At 41.9% G+C, this 17,640-nt stretch overlaps 1 protein-coding gene across 1 annotated transcript in view; it reads left to right on the plus strand.

The window, feature by feature from the left end:
- The window catches only part of cita (citron rho-interacting serine/threonine kinase a), a 35,207-nt gene extending 17,567 nt beyond the window's left edge, over nucleotides 1-17,640 (plus strand). Inside the window, exons 20-49 of the mRNA XM_070902373.1 lie at nucleotides 268-377; nucleotides 1,468-1,642; nucleotides 3,344-3,541; nucleotides 3,779-3,832; nucleotides 4,372-4,569; nucleotides 4,888-5,081; nucleotides 5,169-5,304; nucleotides 5,478-5,582; nucleotides 5,879-6,019; nucleotides 6,249-6,356; nucleotides 6,460-6,652; nucleotides 7,115-7,276; nucleotides 8,135-8,158; nucleotides 8,686-8,823; nucleotides 9,207-9,387; nucleotides 9,489-9,580; nucleotides 9,739-9,843; nucleotides 10,086-10,255; nucleotides 10,678-10,722; nucleotides 12,751-12,831; nucleotides 13,033-13,168; nucleotides 13,588-13,727; nucleotides 13,889-13,981; nucleotides 14,109-14,217; nucleotides 14,404-14,532; nucleotides 14,657-14,737; nucleotides 14,848-14,926; nucleotides 15,127-15,309; nucleotides 16,844-17,231; nucleotides 17,553-17,640. Of these exons, the coding sequence (XP_070758474.1) occupies nucleotides 268-377; nucleotides 1,468-1,642; nucleotides 3,344-3,541; nucleotides 3,779-3,832; nucleotides 4,372-4,569; nucleotides 4,888-5,081; nucleotides 5,169-5,304; nucleotides 5,478-5,582; nucleotides 5,879-6,019; nucleotides 6,249-6,356; nucleotides 6,460-6,652; nucleotides 7,115-7,276; nucleotides 8,135-8,158; nucleotides 8,686-8,823; nucleotides 9,207-9,387; nucleotides 9,489-9,580; nucleotides 9,739-9,843; nucleotides 10,086-10,255; nucleotides 10,678-10,722; nucleotides 12,751-12,831; nucleotides 13,033-13,168; nucleotides 13,588-13,727; nucleotides 13,889-13,981; nucleotides 14,109-14,217; nucleotides 14,404-14,532; nucleotides 14,657-14,737; nucleotides 14,848-14,926; nucleotides 15,127-15,309; nucleotides 16,844-17,231; nucleotides 17,553-17,576 (3,972 nt within the window). The 3' untranslated portion in view covers nucleotides 17,577-17,640. The remainder of the gene's footprint in view (nucleotides 1-267; nucleotides 378-1,467; nucleotides 1,643-3,343; nucleotides 3,542-3,778; nucleotides 3,833-4,371; nucleotides 4,570-4,887; nucleotides 5,082-5,168; nucleotides 5,305-5,477; nucleotides 5,583-5,878; nucleotides 6,020-6,248; nucleotides 6,357-6,459; nucleotides 6,653-7,114; nucleotides 7,277-8,134; nucleotides 8,159-8,685; nucleotides 8,824-9,206; nucleotides 9,388-9,488; nucleotides 9,581-9,738; nucleotides 9,844-10,085; nucleotides 10,256-10,677; nucleotides 10,723-12,750; nucleotides 12,832-13,032; nucleotides 13,169-13,587; nucleotides 13,728-13,888; nucleotides 13,982-14,108; nucleotides 14,218-14,403; nucleotides 14,533-14,656; nucleotides 14,738-14,847; nucleotides 14,927-15,126; nucleotides 15,310-16,843; nucleotides 17,232-17,552) is intronic.

Below are 17,640 nucleotides of genomic sequence, written 5' to 3' on the forward strand. Positions count from 1 at the left end.
AATGTGGTAGAATTGAGGCAGTTAAGAAGCTTTTAGAGGCAGTCATCTGACATTGACAGTAGAAGATTCAGGCAACACCTTAATGGACTCTAATAGGATTTTACTGCAGTACAAAATTCTGTTTCCTATAAAAAGAAATTGTGCTGCTGTGTACCATGATTCTTAGTAGGATTTGGCTATCAGTCACAAGGGAATGTATCCTTGCATTTTAGCCTGTTTGTTGGCATGTGATTTCCGCCATGTTATTGTGTCTCCCTCTTCTTACAGACCATTAATGCTATGGACTCCAAGATGAAGAACCTGGAGCAGCGCATCGCTGAGCTGTCAGAGGCTAACAAGCTGGCCGCTAACAGCAGCATCTACACCCAGAAGAATATGTGAGTTAACTAGACCTTTTGCCCACACTGTGCTTTTATGAGTGTCCCCACCCACACTGACTCTGTCTCCTCCAGCCTCCAATTGCTTCATTAATGTGCACTTACATCTTTGTGCGCCATGGCTGATCTGTCTCCACTGTGTATAAACTGTGTATCATCTCTTAGGTTAAAGAGGCTGAAATCAATATTTTTATAATAACAAAATCAAATGATAATGTGAAAACAATGTGATGTGAAAGAGGTCGCTTGTAGTGATCCTACAGAGAATTATCACCTGAACCTGCAGCTCCCCTCGTTATGGAGCTTTATAGCGCTGTTTAGCTGTCTGGCCCGTAACTTCACACACCGCTCTCGCAACGTTGTTTCCAGGAGCAGCAGGCAGCTGCTTTGAGTAAAAATGCTCTAAAAACCCACTGTACACTACCTGCTCAGCACCAAACAGCAGACAAGCACAGTTAGTGATAAGCTAGTGAACATAGTGGAACATTTAGCAGCTAAAGAACCAGATATTTCCCTCAGGAGTTGGTAAGAGACCAATAACAGCTATAAGAGTGAATATTGGACTTACATTCATCAGATGGTCAGAAACATGACTCCAAATGAATGATAATGTTGCTCCGTAACTGCTGGATGTGTAAATAAGCAACTGTTTGCTGAGAAGTTAGCCATACCAACTTAAAAGGTATTAATATGTCAATGTTGTGTTTACAACTTGTGTCCGCTGCCCCCCAGATGAAGAAAAAAATAACTTTAAGGTTACTTTAGGTTTAAATTCAGAAAATGCAGCTTCAACCAATCTTAACTTAGAAATGTACATGTTTAAGGAATTGTAACGTACTCACATTAGTTTAATGTAAACATCTTCACCTGAATTTATAAGGTTTTGTTTACTGAATGAATTTTCTACAGTACATCAGGTGACTAACTTTTTGGCTCCCATGACTAACAATTACTGTATTCTACCTGAACTTCTAATCTCAATGTTTCTATATGTTGAGTAAATGCTATGAAAATCTGCAGAAGATTTTGAAGAATGTCTGCTTCTAACTATGCAATCTAATCGACATGTCTGTGTGTATATTTTTATCAGGAAAGCCCAGGAGGAGATGATCTCAGAGCTTCGGCAGCAAAAGTTCTATTTGGAGTCTCAGGCAGGAAAGCTAGAGGCCCAAAATGCCAAACTAGAGGAGCACCTGGAGAAGATGAGTCAGCAGGAGCAGACCAAGAGGACCCGCCTGCTGGAGCTGGAGAGTAGGCTGCGGGAGGTGAGGCAACAGCAAGCAGAGACACAGCTCAAAATCTGTTAGCTCAAGATTAAGTAATTCACTTTAACTAGCACGCAGTGTAGCCTTACATTGTTACTATCCACAAAAGGGATTAAGGCAGCTGAGCAGCTAGCGAGCTCAGATCCCTTTCAGATAAACTGCTAATTAAATACTGTAGGTCTATAATGGCACCTCTACTAAATTGCCATTGGGCCTGTACACAAGCTGCATCGGCTGGTCCAGTGGAGCCGACAGCCTTCATTTGTTTTCTTTGTAATAATTTGGTATCATTGGCTGAAAACACGTGAGAATATGTTTAACCATATGAAAATATAGCAGGGCATTGTTACATGTGAATGCCGGTGAATAGTTTACCCTTAAACTGGAGGGCCGAGGTTAAAGTACCTATGTTGCCAAGCATCCACCCTGCAGAAGTATCCTTGAGCAAGGTGCAATTTGTCTATCAGCTGTGGTGTGTAGTCTGACCTCCCTGTGGTAGCTTTATAATTGTGTTTTTCTACAAGATTCAATTAGGTCTAACATTGATACATTAAAGTTAATTAAAGAAGAAAAAATGTTGTTTGACACGCACATGTAGATTTAAGTACATAATGTTCCTCCACTGCTCTGAGAAATGCACCACAAAATCCATTAACTATATGTGCATCCAATGTGAGCCTATTCTATAAAAAGACATTTTGACATAATTGAGAACCACAACCCCTTTCTCCTGCTCGAGAACTCCCGCCCCCCTGCTGTGCTGTCTGCTGATGTTATCAGTGGACAACCTGCTGACTGGATGTCATATCTCTACCTCCACACACTCTTCCCCACTGAGACATGATACACAGATTGGCACTAATTGCTGGCCTTTCTGCACCCTCACACACACACACACACACACACACACACACCATCCTCTCTCACAAACAAATATGTACTTTCAGATGAGATGTACCGTTCCATCCATCCCAATAGTCAGAAACCTATGGAGAAGCTAAATGCACCCTTGTGTGTCTAAACTTTACTTAGTTTCAGGACTCTACCAGCACAGAGTGTACATGTGTTCTTTTAAAAAGTTTGAAATGGTCTTCAATTATTTTATTTTTATCTTAACAAGTATGACAGTTTAAATCCAATTACCAGAGGTCTTATTTTTCACCATGTACTTTTAGCTTTCTCTGTGCTGTTAAATCTTTTTTACCAAGTTTGCATTTGCATTTCTATATCCACAAGTTGGACTTCTGTCTAATTATTCTCCTTTTTGTCTTTTTTTCTTATACTGCCCATTCAGCTTGCATTACTTGAGATTAATTGGCTACTTTTTCAGCTTTGTTTCGTTGCTTTGTTCTCTTAATTGGTCTAAAATGTATGATGGCATTAAAAAAGTTCCTGAAAAGTGTTGAAATTGACTGTAACCTACTGAAAGCAAAGGTAGCCTATATGTAGTTATGTAAGTAAGTTTCAAATTCATATCAACCATACCAGCAAATGTTAGCACAATGTACAGATGTGGGTTAACTGGTTTCAAGCAGTCCTCTGTGTTGATTTTTACCAAAAAAAATTCTAAAACACCTACCATCTGGTACTCTGAGCAGTTTAAAAAAAATGCTGAAAATTATATGCAAATAAAATCTGTTTCAGGTCTGATTTACACTGTGATGTGCACACAGCATTCACCCTAGTCCTCTTTTCTTGTAGATGGGCCTAGAACATGAAGAAGAGAAGCTGGAGATCAAGAGACAGGTGTCAGAGTTGACCCTCTCCCTGCAGGAGCGCGAGTCCCAGATTAGCAGCCTGCAGGCTGCTCGTCTTGCCCTGGAGAGCCAGCTGCAGCAGGCAAAGACTGAGCTGGAGGAGACCACCGCTGAGGCTGAGGAGGAGATCACTGCCCTCAGGGTAAGACAAACACGTGCAAGCACATATGTGTACAATCAGAGTATGAAAATACATACATTCAGCACAAATATATTTGGATGTAGGCAATCTGTAATATGCACAGTCAGGAGGAAAATTCATGTTACGTTTTCAGTCTGTTTTGAATAATGCTGTCAGCAATACATCATTCTTCATTGTTTTATGTAGCAGTGAGATGTGGTTGTAATTTAACTCTTCATTTGCTCTTGTTTCTCACAGAATCACAGAGATGAAATTCAGCGCAAGTTTGATGCCTTGAGAGACAGCTGCTCAGTAAGTGCTGCCACAGCCTTTTGTCTCTGCTTTTAGCTGCAGCAGAACAATTTTCAAAAGGTTTCACAAGACCTTTAAATATATGGTGATTCATGTTCAACTCTAAAGGTTCATTCTAATGCGGCATTGTCATCTATCAAATCTTTGACAAGGAAGCACAGCTTGCTTTCATAAGACATTTTCCAACTTTGCTCAAGCACTTGAATCCATACAGTTCGCACACATTTACTATACCTAATGGATGACATGATGGATAACGTTAATGCAAAACTTTCAACAAATCACCTCGTTCAACTATCAAATTAACACATAATTCCTAGTATGGCAAACATAAATCTCACTTTTGGAAGTAACTTCTCACTATCAGTGTACACATTAATTAGTGTCATTATAAAGCTGTACATTTTCAGTAGCCCAGCTGTGCTATTACTTAATTTAATTATTACTTTCCCCCATACTTTTGTGGCCAGAACCCTAAAAATATCTGCTCATTTCCATAAGCAAGGCTAACACCTCTACCTGTTTGTTTTTTGCCTCAGGTGATCACTGACCTGGAGGAGCAGCTTACACAGCTGAGTCAGGAGAATGCTGAGTTGAACCGCCAGAACTTCTACCTGTCCAAACAGCTTGATGAAGCGTCAGACGAGAGGGAGGACCAGCTGCAGCTCAGCCAGGAAGTGGACAGGCTGAGGAGGGAGGTGGCTGACCGTGAGATGCACCTCAACAACCAGAAACAGGTAACACACACACACACACACACACACACACACACACACACACACACACACACACACACACACACACACTGACACACACAAACACAAATGCTTGCACATAAGTAACTGTGTACCTACAGTACCTCATATTGATAGTCAGTCTGTAACAAGTCAAGTTGACCAAAAGATGTCATGCATTATATCATGTAACGCTTAAGCCTCATAATACTGAGACTGTGTGCTGTCACTGAAAATGCAGGAGAGACAACAATCACGTGGTTTCACACAAAAGCTGTGAAATATGTTCTCTTCAGTCTGCTCTTTCGTTTATCCTCCCAGAACATTGAGACGCTGAAGACCACATGCAGCATGCTGGAGGAGCAGGTGGTGGAGCTGGAGTCCCTAAACGACGAGTTGCTGGAGAAGGAGAGGCAGTGGGAGGCTTGGAGAGGTGCCCTGGAGGATGAAAAAAGCCAAGCCGAGAGGCGCACAAGAGACCTGCAGAGACTGTTGGACAATGAGAAGCAGAACAGGTAACATACACGTGACTGCACTATTTCATTCCATATTTACATTCAAATGTATTGCTATTGTAAGTCGTGTTATTGTGCTGTTCACAGGCTGCGTGCAGACCAGCGCAGCACCGAGTCTCGCCAGGCAGTGGAATTGGCAGTCAAAGAGCACAAGGCTGAGATACTGGCCTTACAGCAGGCCTTGAAGGAGCAGAGGCTGAAGGCTGAAAGTCTGTCTGATACTGTGAGTCACGTCAAGTGTTTGTGTGCCTTACTAATGATGTAACTTTAACCCTGTCTTCAGTCCTTTAAGTGAAACAACAAATATTTGTTTAAATTCTGAGAGAGAAAACCCGTCCGGTGTTTGTGGAATTCAACTCTTAGTTGTGACGATTGAACACTCACATGTTCTCACAGCTCAATGATCTGGAGAAGAAGCACGCCATGCTGGAGATGAACGCCCGCAGCTTACAGCAGAAACTGGAGACAGAGAGGGAACTGAAACAGAGGCTGATGGAAGAGGTGAAGAAGTGAAATGCGAGCACATCAACAAACCTGTATTCATTCAATTTAAGTCACATTCATGTTATGGACTTGTCTCCTATAACACCCTCATTCAAAACATGAAACTAAAGAGACCATAACCAACTGTTTAAAGAAATGAAAGTATTTCAAATACCTTTCTTTTAACAGTTGGCAAAAAATTGTCTCCAGTTTGAGACACTCTTAACTGGATTATATTTGCTACCATTCTGAAATGTGGCTGATTTTGAATCTGATTTCCTAATTTAAATATCTGTGTGCTGGTGTCCCCTCAGCAAGGGAAGCTGCAGCAGCAGATGGACCTTCAGAAGAGCCACATATTCCGTCTGACCCAAGGCCTGCAGGACGCCCTGGACCAGACAGACATGCTCAAGACTGAGCGGACCGATCTGGAATACCAGCTGGAGAATATACAGGTGCTCAATGCATTACCTTTTGCAATTTGATGAAATACAGCGGTCTTTAGGGAGAAAGAGAGTCCTAGTTAGATATTGGAATAGTGCGACTGATGGTGGCAAGTAACAAGGTATCTCTGGGGGACCAACAGGATAAAGGAATCCTAATTCATGTATCTCAAAGGGAATTCTTTTAAAGTTCTCTTCAGAGGTATTTCCCTCCTCTGAAGATCTGTTTTCCTTCTTGCAGGCTGTGTACTCCCATGAGAAGGTGAAGATGGAGGGGACCATCTCCCAGCAGACCAAGCTCATTGACTTCCTTCAGGCCAAAATGGACCAGCCCACCAAGAAAAAGAAGGTCTGGGGAAACATATTAGATTGATAAACAGCTTCTATTTAAACATTTGTATGTATTGTATTGTTCTTGCATAGTATTAGTAACATGTTGCCTCTCTGAACAGGGTATATTTGGACGGCGGCGGGAGGATGTAGGCACCACAACTAACGGGGCGCTGGCTCCACAGGCTCAGCCGCCAGTTCCCATGCAGTATGGGGACATGAAACTTGCTTTGGAGAAGGAGCGCTCAAGGTGTGCAGAGCTGGAAGAAGCTCTGCAGAAGATGAGGATAGAGCTACGATCCCTCAGAGAAGAGGGTAGGTCTTAGTGTGACCTACGACCTATGACATTGTAGCTGACCCACTGTAGCTGATTATCATCCTCCCATAGAGAGTGCCAAAATGTCTTCTAATAAACAGTCCCAGTTTTTAATTGTTGTTGACTCAGAGTCAGAGGTGTTGATTTAAATCTGGTAATCATATTTTTTAATCAAAACTCATATCACCATAAAACTTCATCTGCCATCTGAGATGAGAAATGACAACCTCAGCTCAGGAAATCCTGTATTGTGCCTCCTCCTTTATCTGTTCCCAGACATCTTTTAACAGAGTTGCCATGGTAGCATCTTGCTCTGTTACCTACACCTGTCAGGTCCTATGAGATTCATTTCTAGATTCACAATCGATTAGTTTAGTGTTTTGGTAATGGAGCCAGATATTTCCAGCTTAATGGCTCTCTGATCTAATATTACGTTGTTTTATTTGTTTGTGGTGATACAGCGGCTCATTTCAAAGCCCAGGAACATGTGGCTCCTTCCACGCCGGCCCAGGCCCGACATCAAATCCTCATGTCAGCCATCGTCAAATCCCCAGAACATCAACCCAACCCCAGCAGCCTACTCAACCCCTCCACCCGCTGCAAGGAGACCTCCACACCTGAAGGTTAGTCACATACACACACCCACACGCACACAGACCAATAAACAAACACACAGGTAAACTCAATGCTGTACCCAGCCCATCAGCCTGAATCTGAACTCTAGGATTTCCTGTTTTGAACCTGTATAGTTTACCCCTACAGGAGTGTCCACCCTTATGCTATCAGTGCCAACACAAATGGACTCTCCGTTCACTTATTTTGTTAATGTGGTGTGTTTATGTGTGTGTTCTTTCTATGGCCTGTCTCATAAAGCAGGATTAAGATGTTAAATAAAGTTGGATAACTGTGCTCAGTACATGTTAAACCTGGAACTCACTCCAAACCAGGGACATGGACTGAAGTAAAAAACGTTGTTTTGGGTTTTATTCACTGTGCATTATCCAGCTAACACTGTAATCCTGCTTGGGCCTGTCTCACAAAGTAAGAATAGTGGATTAGCCAGGTAACATTGATTTTAATCTGGGCTCTCCACTATCACAAAGCTCAATGACCTTTTCTATGGGGTTGATCACCATGGAAACTGAACCGCTGAACTGCTGCATATATCATAGCTGCATAGCAGGTTCAGTGGATCATATCAAAATGTGTAAATCGCCCATCTAAAAAGTTAAATACTGCATTCAAATCAAAGTGAAAAGCCTCAGAATTCACTTTACAGACCAATTGAATCTCTTACCATAATACCACAAGATAGACCTTGATGTGTATTTTATCAGAGACGCATGTCTGGCTAACAGTAGCCTGACTAAGTTGAACTTACTTTGTGATTCAGGCTCCCGACTGTCCGTGTTCCTTTGCTGTCACATAGCTATTGTTAGACTGCTCTCTCCTTTCTGTCTCTTTCCTCTCGCTCCTCACAGAAAAGAGGAGGGTCACCTTTGAAAGTAAGTTAGCAGTCACCACAATGCATCTTCTCACATGCATGAGCTCATTTACATGCATGTTATACTGTACACACGCGTGCTCATGTCATACTGTACATCTGTCTTATTGTCCCGTTGTCAAGCTAAGTGTAACTTGACCGAAGACTTTATTCTTACAGGTCAAGTTTGATGTGATGTACTCTCTTTTTTTCAGCATTGTCCCTGGAATCATGATTTAGATAGCATATGGCTGGATAAATAGCTTTTCACCCAGAAACATTTAAATGCATTCCATGGTCATTGGCATGCATAATCTCAGTCTGACTGACTATATTAGTATACTTGAACATCAATATGCCAAATACCTGCAATTAGACATAATTCATTCATGGTTCAAATTGCCCCATGCTGCTTGAAGAACTGAATCTCATGGACTTGTTGCTGACTTCTGAAGTCATTTTAAGCCTGTAACAAAATATTAAGGTGTTATATTTCTCTTTCAGTAACTCCTATCCCTGCCCACTTCTTCTTCCCTTTTTGCATTGCAGAGTTTGGTCGTCGTGTGAAAGAGAGAATGCACCACAACATCCCTCATCGTTTCACTGTGGGTCTCAACATGAGGGCTGCCAAGTGTGCCGTCTGCCTGGACACTGTGCATTTTGGACGACAGGCTGCCACTTGTCTAGGTTTGTACTGGGAGTACTGAATGTGAAGATATTTCAGAGGACACATTTATTGGCCAGCTTCAACAAATATACTAGAAATAGTTCTTGTAGCGTGGCCATCACATTAGTCTCCCTCACATGATGGAATCAGATTTGTCTTGTGTTGGCTGTCATTAAAATTCCTATTGCTCCTACATTCCCAAACCAACAGTGTAGAAGAGGTACAAAAGCATAGTAGCCTTCCTGTTGTCATCGTCAGTTACTGTGATAACAACAGCATTAAAAATGATGATCCCTATTTCTAGATTTTTATTGCGATATAACTCTTATATATATAACCTTATTAATGATATCTAAAAAATCTAAAGAATTTTTTAACCCCCCTTCTTTTTGTTGTATTATAGAGTGCCACACCCTGTGTCACCCTAAATGCTCACCATGTCTCCCGGCCACCTGTGGTCTGCCAGCTGAGTATGCCACTCACTTTTCAGAGGCTCTGTGCCGGGAAAAGGCAAACTCTCCTGCGCTGCAGATCAAAGAGGCCAGTGGGCATGTTCGATTGGAGGGATGGATGAAGCAGCCTAGGTAACCTCTGGCCTCAGTCCCTTATGACCAATAATGATCATTTACCATATGTTCTTTCACAGCTTTGACAGTAGTGTGCATTTGTGCGTTTGCTCCCACAGAAACGGCAAGCGTGGTCAGCAGGGCTGGGAGACGAAATATGTGGTGCTTGATGGAACCAAAGTATCCATCTATGATACTGAGCCCAGAGAGGGTCAGTACTTCATTTTTTGAATGGCTGTATTTTCATTGATAACATCGCTGATCCATTCCTTAATGAGGCAGTTTGTAATCATTTCAGTCTTTATGTAACATGTAGATCAATTCAGCAGTATCCAGTAAAACAAATCATGTGATTTTTTTTCCCTCTAGACTGTATAAAAGTAGAGGAGGAGTTGGAGCTCTGTCTGCCTGATGGAGAGGTGACTGTTCATGGAGCTGTTGGAACCTCTGAGCTCATCAACACTGCCAAGTCAGGTACTGGATCAATACCACCTAATCCTGCTACTCTCAGCCCATTGTGGGATTTTAAGTGAATCATCCTCTCCCCAAATTTGAAATTGGATCCCCATGCCCCATCTATACTTTTAATCTCAATATACAACAAAATGTTAACAGTTCTGCTCAGCTGTGAAATTAAGCTGTTAGCAAGATAGCCAGCTAATCCGTCCATCCGTCCGTCTGTCTGTCTGTACGTCTGTCTGTCTGTGTGTACGCAGACATCCCGTATGTGTTGAAGCTGGAGTCACATCCCCACACCACCTGCTGGCCTGGCCAGTCCCTCTACTTCATGGCTCCCAGCTTCCCTGACAAGCAGCGCTGGGTGGCTGTACTGGAGTCTGTGGTGGCTGGTAGCCGTGGATCTAAAGACAAAGTGGATTCTGATGCTGTAAGTATTGTGTGTGTGTGTGTGTGTGTGTGTGTGTGTGTGTGTGTGTGTGTGTGTGTGTGTGTGTGCGTGTGCGTGTATTGTATTTTTCTGATTGGGTCCGGAATTTGAGTTTGGCTATCGGATGTGTAAGAAAGACAGCCCAGTCTCTCCTTTTATAAGACAAACTCACATTTCAAATAGTAACTTTATCCAAGAGTGGCTGTATTGTTTGGTGTCAAAATTGGGTAAAATTTATTGAATGCCTCCATTAAACATCAGCCAGTGCCTTCACTTCTTTTTCTCCCCCTCCCTCTTCTTTCTCTCTCTGCATGTTCTCAACATCCACGTCTCTTATTTGTGTGTTGTCATCGTCTTTGTTGATGTGGTTATACTGTGCGTGTGTATCTCCATTCAACTCGGTTGTGTGGATCATATTATAGGCAGGTGTTTCTAAAAGACAGAAGAACCTATCCCCTCTGGTTCAGGTACAGTAAGTAGCTGCACGAACGCTTGGGCTTCAGTCGACCGGCTGGCTGAGCATGCAGTACCTGTACACATCTACCACATCTGTACACGCATACAACACTGTGTTGACCTGCGCTGAACAGCTTCAGTCCCTGAATAAGTTTCATGGAATTAACTTCCCTGTGAAGAACAGCTGCATTCAGTGGTCTAATATGCACATCAGTTATACTATACACTCATAAACGTACATAGCGCATGGATGTGAATAGGCACTGCTGTGCACCTCTGGCCTGGTGTCATATGCTATGTCATGCATGCTTCTGCAAAAGCCATGCACTGCTGTAGCCCCCTACACTGAAACATGACAGACACACACTCCTTAAGCAACGTGAGCTTAACTTCAGTCTGCAGGCTTCTGCTGTTGGTGTTTGTGTGTATATTGCTGTTTTAGAAGCAGCAGCGTCTCCAAAAAGTGTTACCCCTGCGTTGTTAATTGTATTACCTGTTCAAATATGCATCTAAAAGTTAAAATTCCAAAAACTCAATTAAAAAAATCTGTTTCCTTATTCCAAAAATGGGCATTAATGAGCTCTGTGCAAGTCAGTTAAGTAAGTAACTGTGAAAAACATTTCTTTGTGCACATTGTCATGTTCTTACAGGATTCAAGGATTAGATTTATTGTCATATGCATTAAAATGAGACTAGTGTATTTTCATACAATGAAAAACTGCCCTGGCTGCTCTCCAATCAACATGTACAAAGTACACACTGTATACCGTTGCTGTCACACAGTGTTACAGTATATTAAAAAAAGACCTGAATAACTAGAACAAAAAGCACAGTAGGTAGGAGCTACCTGTGCCCTGCAGACAGTCGAAAAGGATAAAAGCTGTCTTTAAACGGAGTGGTGTGCGCTGTGATGCTACGATATCACTTACCAGATGGTAGCAGTGGAAATAGGTGATAGCCTGGACAAGTGTATTCTCCAAACTGTTGCCACAATATTTCCCATTATTGTCTAAAATATCATCACATGCTGTAGCATTAATTATTGAGGGGCCCAAACCAAGAAAAACAGCCCCAGACCAAAAGCATGTGGATATTGGTGTGTACATACTTTTGGCCACATAGTGTATGCATTTTTAGTCCCACCCCTTTTTTTCAACCCAATTAGTCAGTTTCACACGGCAGCACTTGCCAATTAGTCGCATAAAATGGTCATCCATACTGTATAGCCTGAGGTGAACAACATCCATAAAGCTTTGAACGCTGATAATATGTATTAAAAAAAAGGCACTGCCAGTGTTAAACCATATTTCTGAATGAATTTTAACTACTTTCCACGACTGCTGTTGTCGCTATGAAGTAATTGTTTCTATGGCCACCCAGAAAACAGTTAAACAGCTTTAAACATACAAACCAACTTGTGTCCGCAACACTGAGTATCGGAAACTGTCGAGTTCTAAAAGTTTGCATCAAATGCTTTTTCAGTTCCTAGTTTTTTTTTTTTACTTACTCGATTGGATGCTCTTTGATTTAAACACATTTATCATTTAAATCATGATTCTTTTTTTTTTTTTACATAGTATTGTATTTTGGCAAAGTTCTTTTTATGTCAAGACAACATTAAACAAGTTTTTTTAATGTAATCTAATTTAAGAAAATAGTATCATTGGCATTTCAGGAGAAAATATGTCAAGTTAACTGGTACAGACATCCTCAGCTTACATGTGGATTTAATTTATTGATAGTGAAGAATGGATTCACTACTTCAGACAGACATCTCAGTGTTTGAGTTGTCATCCTTGCTGGGTCATCTTTTCTTGCTCTAAAGCAGTGGTCTCAAACTGGGGGAGCATAGCGTCACTGCAGGGATGACCAGGGGAAAAGGGGCGGGCGGGCGTGAACTTTTTTCAGCTTCTGAAGGGGGGCATGACAGAAAAGGTTTGAGAACCGCTGCTCTAAAGCAACTGATTAGTAGAAGATCTGTCCAACCTGCCCCCACCCTCTGCTCCATGTCTCTCTCTTTCTGCTTCCTCTCTTAATAGAAACTTCTGGGCAACTCTCTGCTGAAGCTGGAGGGTGATGACCGATTGGACATCAACTGCACTCTGCCTCTCACTGATCAGGTACCACAGGAACATGATGGAGTTTATGTTTTATGTTTTTGCTATGTTTTAGTTGACACTGTCTTCCAAAGTAACTTGGATAAATGAGTGAGCCAGTAGTGCTTCAGTGTCGGTCAAACCTGTGTCCTTCCAGTTAGACGTCTCTCTGACTGCTTGTTTCACGTGTTAAGTTGTTACGATCTACCTTGTCCTTTCCTTTAGATCGTGTTGGTTGGCTCTGAGGAGGGTTTGTATGCTCTAAACGTCATAAAGAACTCTTTGACCCACATCCCCGGGCTGGCCTCCGTCTTCCAGATCCAGATCCTGAAGGAGCTCGATAAGCTGCTGATGATTACTGGTCAGTACATAATGTTAAATGGAGGACATTATACTCAATTATAAGTCAGTAATTTTAGTTCTCTTACATCCGTGCAAGCTAGTTTTTTTAAGACTAATGACTCAGTAAGCCTTTTGTTATATTGCCAGATCATTTATTATATTATATTTAATTGAACTCTGCATCTCCACTGTAAGTGTTTATCTGTAATAAATGATTATTCTGGACACTATTTGATGTATTAGTTGTTATGGAAATGGGACATCAAGGGTACATCAAGCTTTTTCTTCTGTCCTAATAAATCAGATAACATATAGGATCATATTATGCTCTAGTCTTTTAGAGACCTTTAGCTGGTGATAAACGTGTATGAATGCACTGAAGTAAAGAGGAGATTGCGTGTGTTTCTGATTGTATGGTGTGTTTGTTGTGTCTTGAAGGAGAGGACAGGGCCTTGTGTCTGGTGGAGATCAAGAAGGTGAAACAGTCTTTGTCGCAGTCCCATCTCCCGGCTCAGCCTGACCTCAACCCCTTCATCTTTGAGACAGTCAAGGGATGCCACCTCTTCTCCTCTGGAAAGGTGGGTTATGTTGTTGTTACTTACGCAGAGAAAGAATCCCTCTAATTAGACTATTATTTAGCCAGAGTTAATGAGCTGAACATCACACCAATAGCATAGCAGTGTGCTGTCTGATTACTGCCATCCTGATTGCATTGCATTGTGTTGTTCTTTCTTTACAGATTGATAATGGGACCTGTATCTGTGCTGCTATGCCCAATAAGATTACAATTCTGCGACATAATGAAAGCCTGAACAAGTTCTGCATCAGAAAGGTGATGGGGCCTTGAAGATGGACAGATACAATGATAACATCATGAATCTGTAGCAAAGCAGTTGCTCTGTTTTGCTACAGGGAGAAATGAGTTGGAAAAAGTGTTGAACTTTTGTTTTTGTTTGCAGGAGATTGAGACATCAGAGCCCTGCAGCTGCATCCACTTCACTGGCTACAGTATCATTATCGGCACCAACAAGTTCTACGAGATTGAGATGAAGCAGTATGTGCTGGAGGGTAGGTCACACCACCATTGTGATTTATTTGGAGTAGACATCAGCACACAAATCCTGCATTGATGAATGATAAATTATGTTTTCTGTCAACCAGATGGTGTTCTAAGCAAGTTTACACAATCGTGATTCTATCGCTGTGAGGTTTCAACATTCATACCTGAACGAGCTGACTGATTTCTTTCCACAGAGTTCCTGGATAAAAATGACGTGACGCTAGCTTCAGCTGTCTTCGCCGCGTCCTCCCACAGCTTCCCCATCTCCATCATCCAGGTCACCACAGCTCCACAGAAAGACGAATACCTGCTCTGTTTCCATGGTTAGACGTTTATTTTCTGTCTTTGCGGGCAAATATGTACGTACTGTTGTGTATGCTGTTTGTGCGGGAAAATCTACATCTACAAATAGGCCGTTTTGTATAATGCCTGACATTGTTCTTGCAGAGTTTGGTGTGTTTGTGGATGCATACGGCCGCAGGAGTAGAAGTGATGATATCAAATGGAGCCGCCTGCCTCTTTCATTTGGTTAGTGTAAATCAGATATTCTTCCATATCACTTTCAAAATGTCTTTTTTTTCTTTAATGGTCAATATATGATTTATCAGTGATTTTAAGTTGATTTTTTGGTATCTCAGCCTATAGAGAACCCTACCTGTTTGTGACCTACTTCAACTCTCTGGACGTTATTGAAATTCTGGGACATGCTGCTCTGGGGTAAGATTGCCTTCTGCATCAGTTAGGGGTTTACACTAATTTGTCTTTTCCCAGTAAACATCATCATCATTTTATGGAGCTTCACTTATTGTAGTGATCGAATTGTTAATTTCCTGTTACTGCCAGGGCTCATTAAACGCCTCGACAAGACTCATCCACTGCTGTTTTAAAGGTTACAGTGTGTTCTCGTCTCTTTCCAGGCCCCACTCATATGCACACCTGGATATCCCAAACCCACGCTACCTTGGCCCAGCCATCTCCTCTGGGGCCATTTACCTGGCCTCTTCCTACCAGAACAAACTGCGAGTCATCTGCTGCAAGGGCAACCTGGTCCAGAGCCAAGAGGGTGTAGGAGACCTGCAGCGGAACGGCTCTGGACGCAGGTGAGGACATTTAACACTATTATTTAAACCTGCTTCAGTTCACCCATTTTCTTAATTAACCAGTTTACACAATTACACTCAACTAATACCCAAAATAATCTCTGTTTTTGGTTATTAGTTTAGTCACATTTTTTATCCACAACAAGCTTTCAACTTTACTTTTGCTGTCTTTAAAGTCACCACACATTTTGAGCTGTAACACATTCTTAATTTAGTATATGCGGTACAATTGTTGTCATTGGGTCTCATGATCATTGGCTGGGTATTGATCCTTTTATTTGTCAAAGTTCAAAGGTATCATTTTGATATCTGCGCCAAAACCTACATATTATATTGACACTAGAATTGAGCGTTTTCAATTCAAACCCATCCCCAGTTATAATGTTATGATTCCTTCGACTTCCATTTCTTATTTTATGGTATGGTACCATAAAAATGGTACTGTTTGTGGAGTACCAGTCGAATGTGGCAAATAGATAGATCCATAAATGTAATGCTCAAATAAATGAATGAATAAATTAACAGCATGCACAAATAAATTGTAACCCCAGTCCATAACTCTGGATTCCCTCTGTATTTAATTGGCTTGTCAGGAATTTGGGACATCCCATAAAGGTTTGATTGACACCTGCATTATTTACATATTGATGAATGCATTATGCCGTGCCATCATTTATCTATTGAAGGGAATAAAGCAGATAACCACTTAGAGGAAAATCCTGCTGAGTGCAAATTAATTCTGCTGCAGGAATAATAAATCCTGCGGATGGAAAATAAATCTTGAGTTCAAAGTAAAAAAAAAAAAAAAGTATTATATATTTGTTTACTTATTCATATCTCAGTTTACTTGAGCATCTTACTTATTCATTCATATTTTTTTTTTAGGTTTGCTCTTCTCTATTATGCAGAGACATACATTTACATGTACACTGGTGTTGTTGAAGGGACTAGCTGGCACTGTCGGGCACAGGTTGGCTTCCACAGGTGGTGATGGTTAAATTGTGGCCTTTATGTTTAATCTGATTGTAAAACAGGAGAGTAACGCCTTCATTTTGCTCTTTACAGGAGAAAGAGTTCATTTTTTATATGTAACAAATCCTGAGATATGTCTTTTTGAAAGTAAAATTCATTTTTAAAATGCCTCCTGTCAAATGTAGAAAAGAAATTGTTGAATAAAGTCTTCCTCCTTTAATGTCCTGAGACTGGTCTATTATAATTTGAAGCTGACTAACAGCTGAGCCTTAATTTCTCACAATGCTGATTTTGAAAACTTTGCAGGCCAGTCAAAGCTTTGCTCTTTAGTTGTTGTCAGCCACTGACTCTATTCTCATTTAGAAAACCAAGTAGATGGGTTCAGTCTCTTCTAATTATGGATTATGCAAGCTTATCAAATGAGCTTGATTGTGAGTCCTTCATCCTCACCACATCTGTTGACTGACCTGACAGTGCCAAGCAAAGCCCCCGAGACACAAAATACCTTTTCCTTTGACCAATGCTCCGTGCCCGTCTTTATGCCACGGTTCCTCCCTAACAGCCCTAACAAGCGTGGGCCTCCTTCCTACAATGAGCACATCTCTAAAAGGCTGGCGGCCAATCCCCTGGTTCACGGAGATCCCGGCACACCTCACCGCTACCGAGAGGCTCGCACAGAGTTTCGACGGGACAAGTCCCCCAGCCGTCCACTGGAGAGAGAGAAGTCTCCCGGCAGGATGCTGGAGAGTCGGATGGTGGGGTCTCCAGGCAGGGCCATGGCTGACCCCCGGTTAGAGCGCTCCCCGGGAAGGGCCATGGCAGACCCTCGAATGGACCGCTCTCCTGGCCGGATGATGGACGTTCGTAGGGAGAGGTCCCCCGCACGATTCGAAGAGCGCCAAAGGCTTCATACTGGCTCTGGTCGCACACCCATAAACCCTGTTAACAAGGTTTGACAATCACTTTTGTTGATTTTTACTATTTATTGCTCCACAGTTGCTGTATGCAGTTGATGCTCAACTGTTACTACTCAGTTACTATGATGGTGCCAAAACTTGTTTTTAGCCACGCTAGCAGCATGGCTCTAGTCATGGCAATGTCATTTAGGCCGTCCATCACTTTGGTCCAGACTGAAATATCCCATAAAACTGTTGGTTGAATTGCTCTGAGCATTTAGCTCATTTTCTATTGACATATTATAACGATCTAACTGCTGGTCCGTGCATGTGTATGTACTAACCTGACTTTATGGTTTTGACTTTATCCTACAGGTGTGGGACCAATCATCCGTTTGAGGGACAGCAGAGCCACCTACCCAGCATGGACGTAGAATTTCATCTTTGGAAAGGGAAAGAAGGG

Source organism: Enoplosus armatus, chromosome 3, assembly GCF_043641665.1.
Source record: "Enoplosus armatus isolate fEnoArm2 chromosome 3, fEnoArm2.hap1, whole genome shotgun sequence".
NCBI classification, from domain to species: Eukaryota; Metazoa; Chordata; class Actinopteri; order Centrarchiformes; family Enoplosidae; genus Enoplosus; species Enoplosus armatus.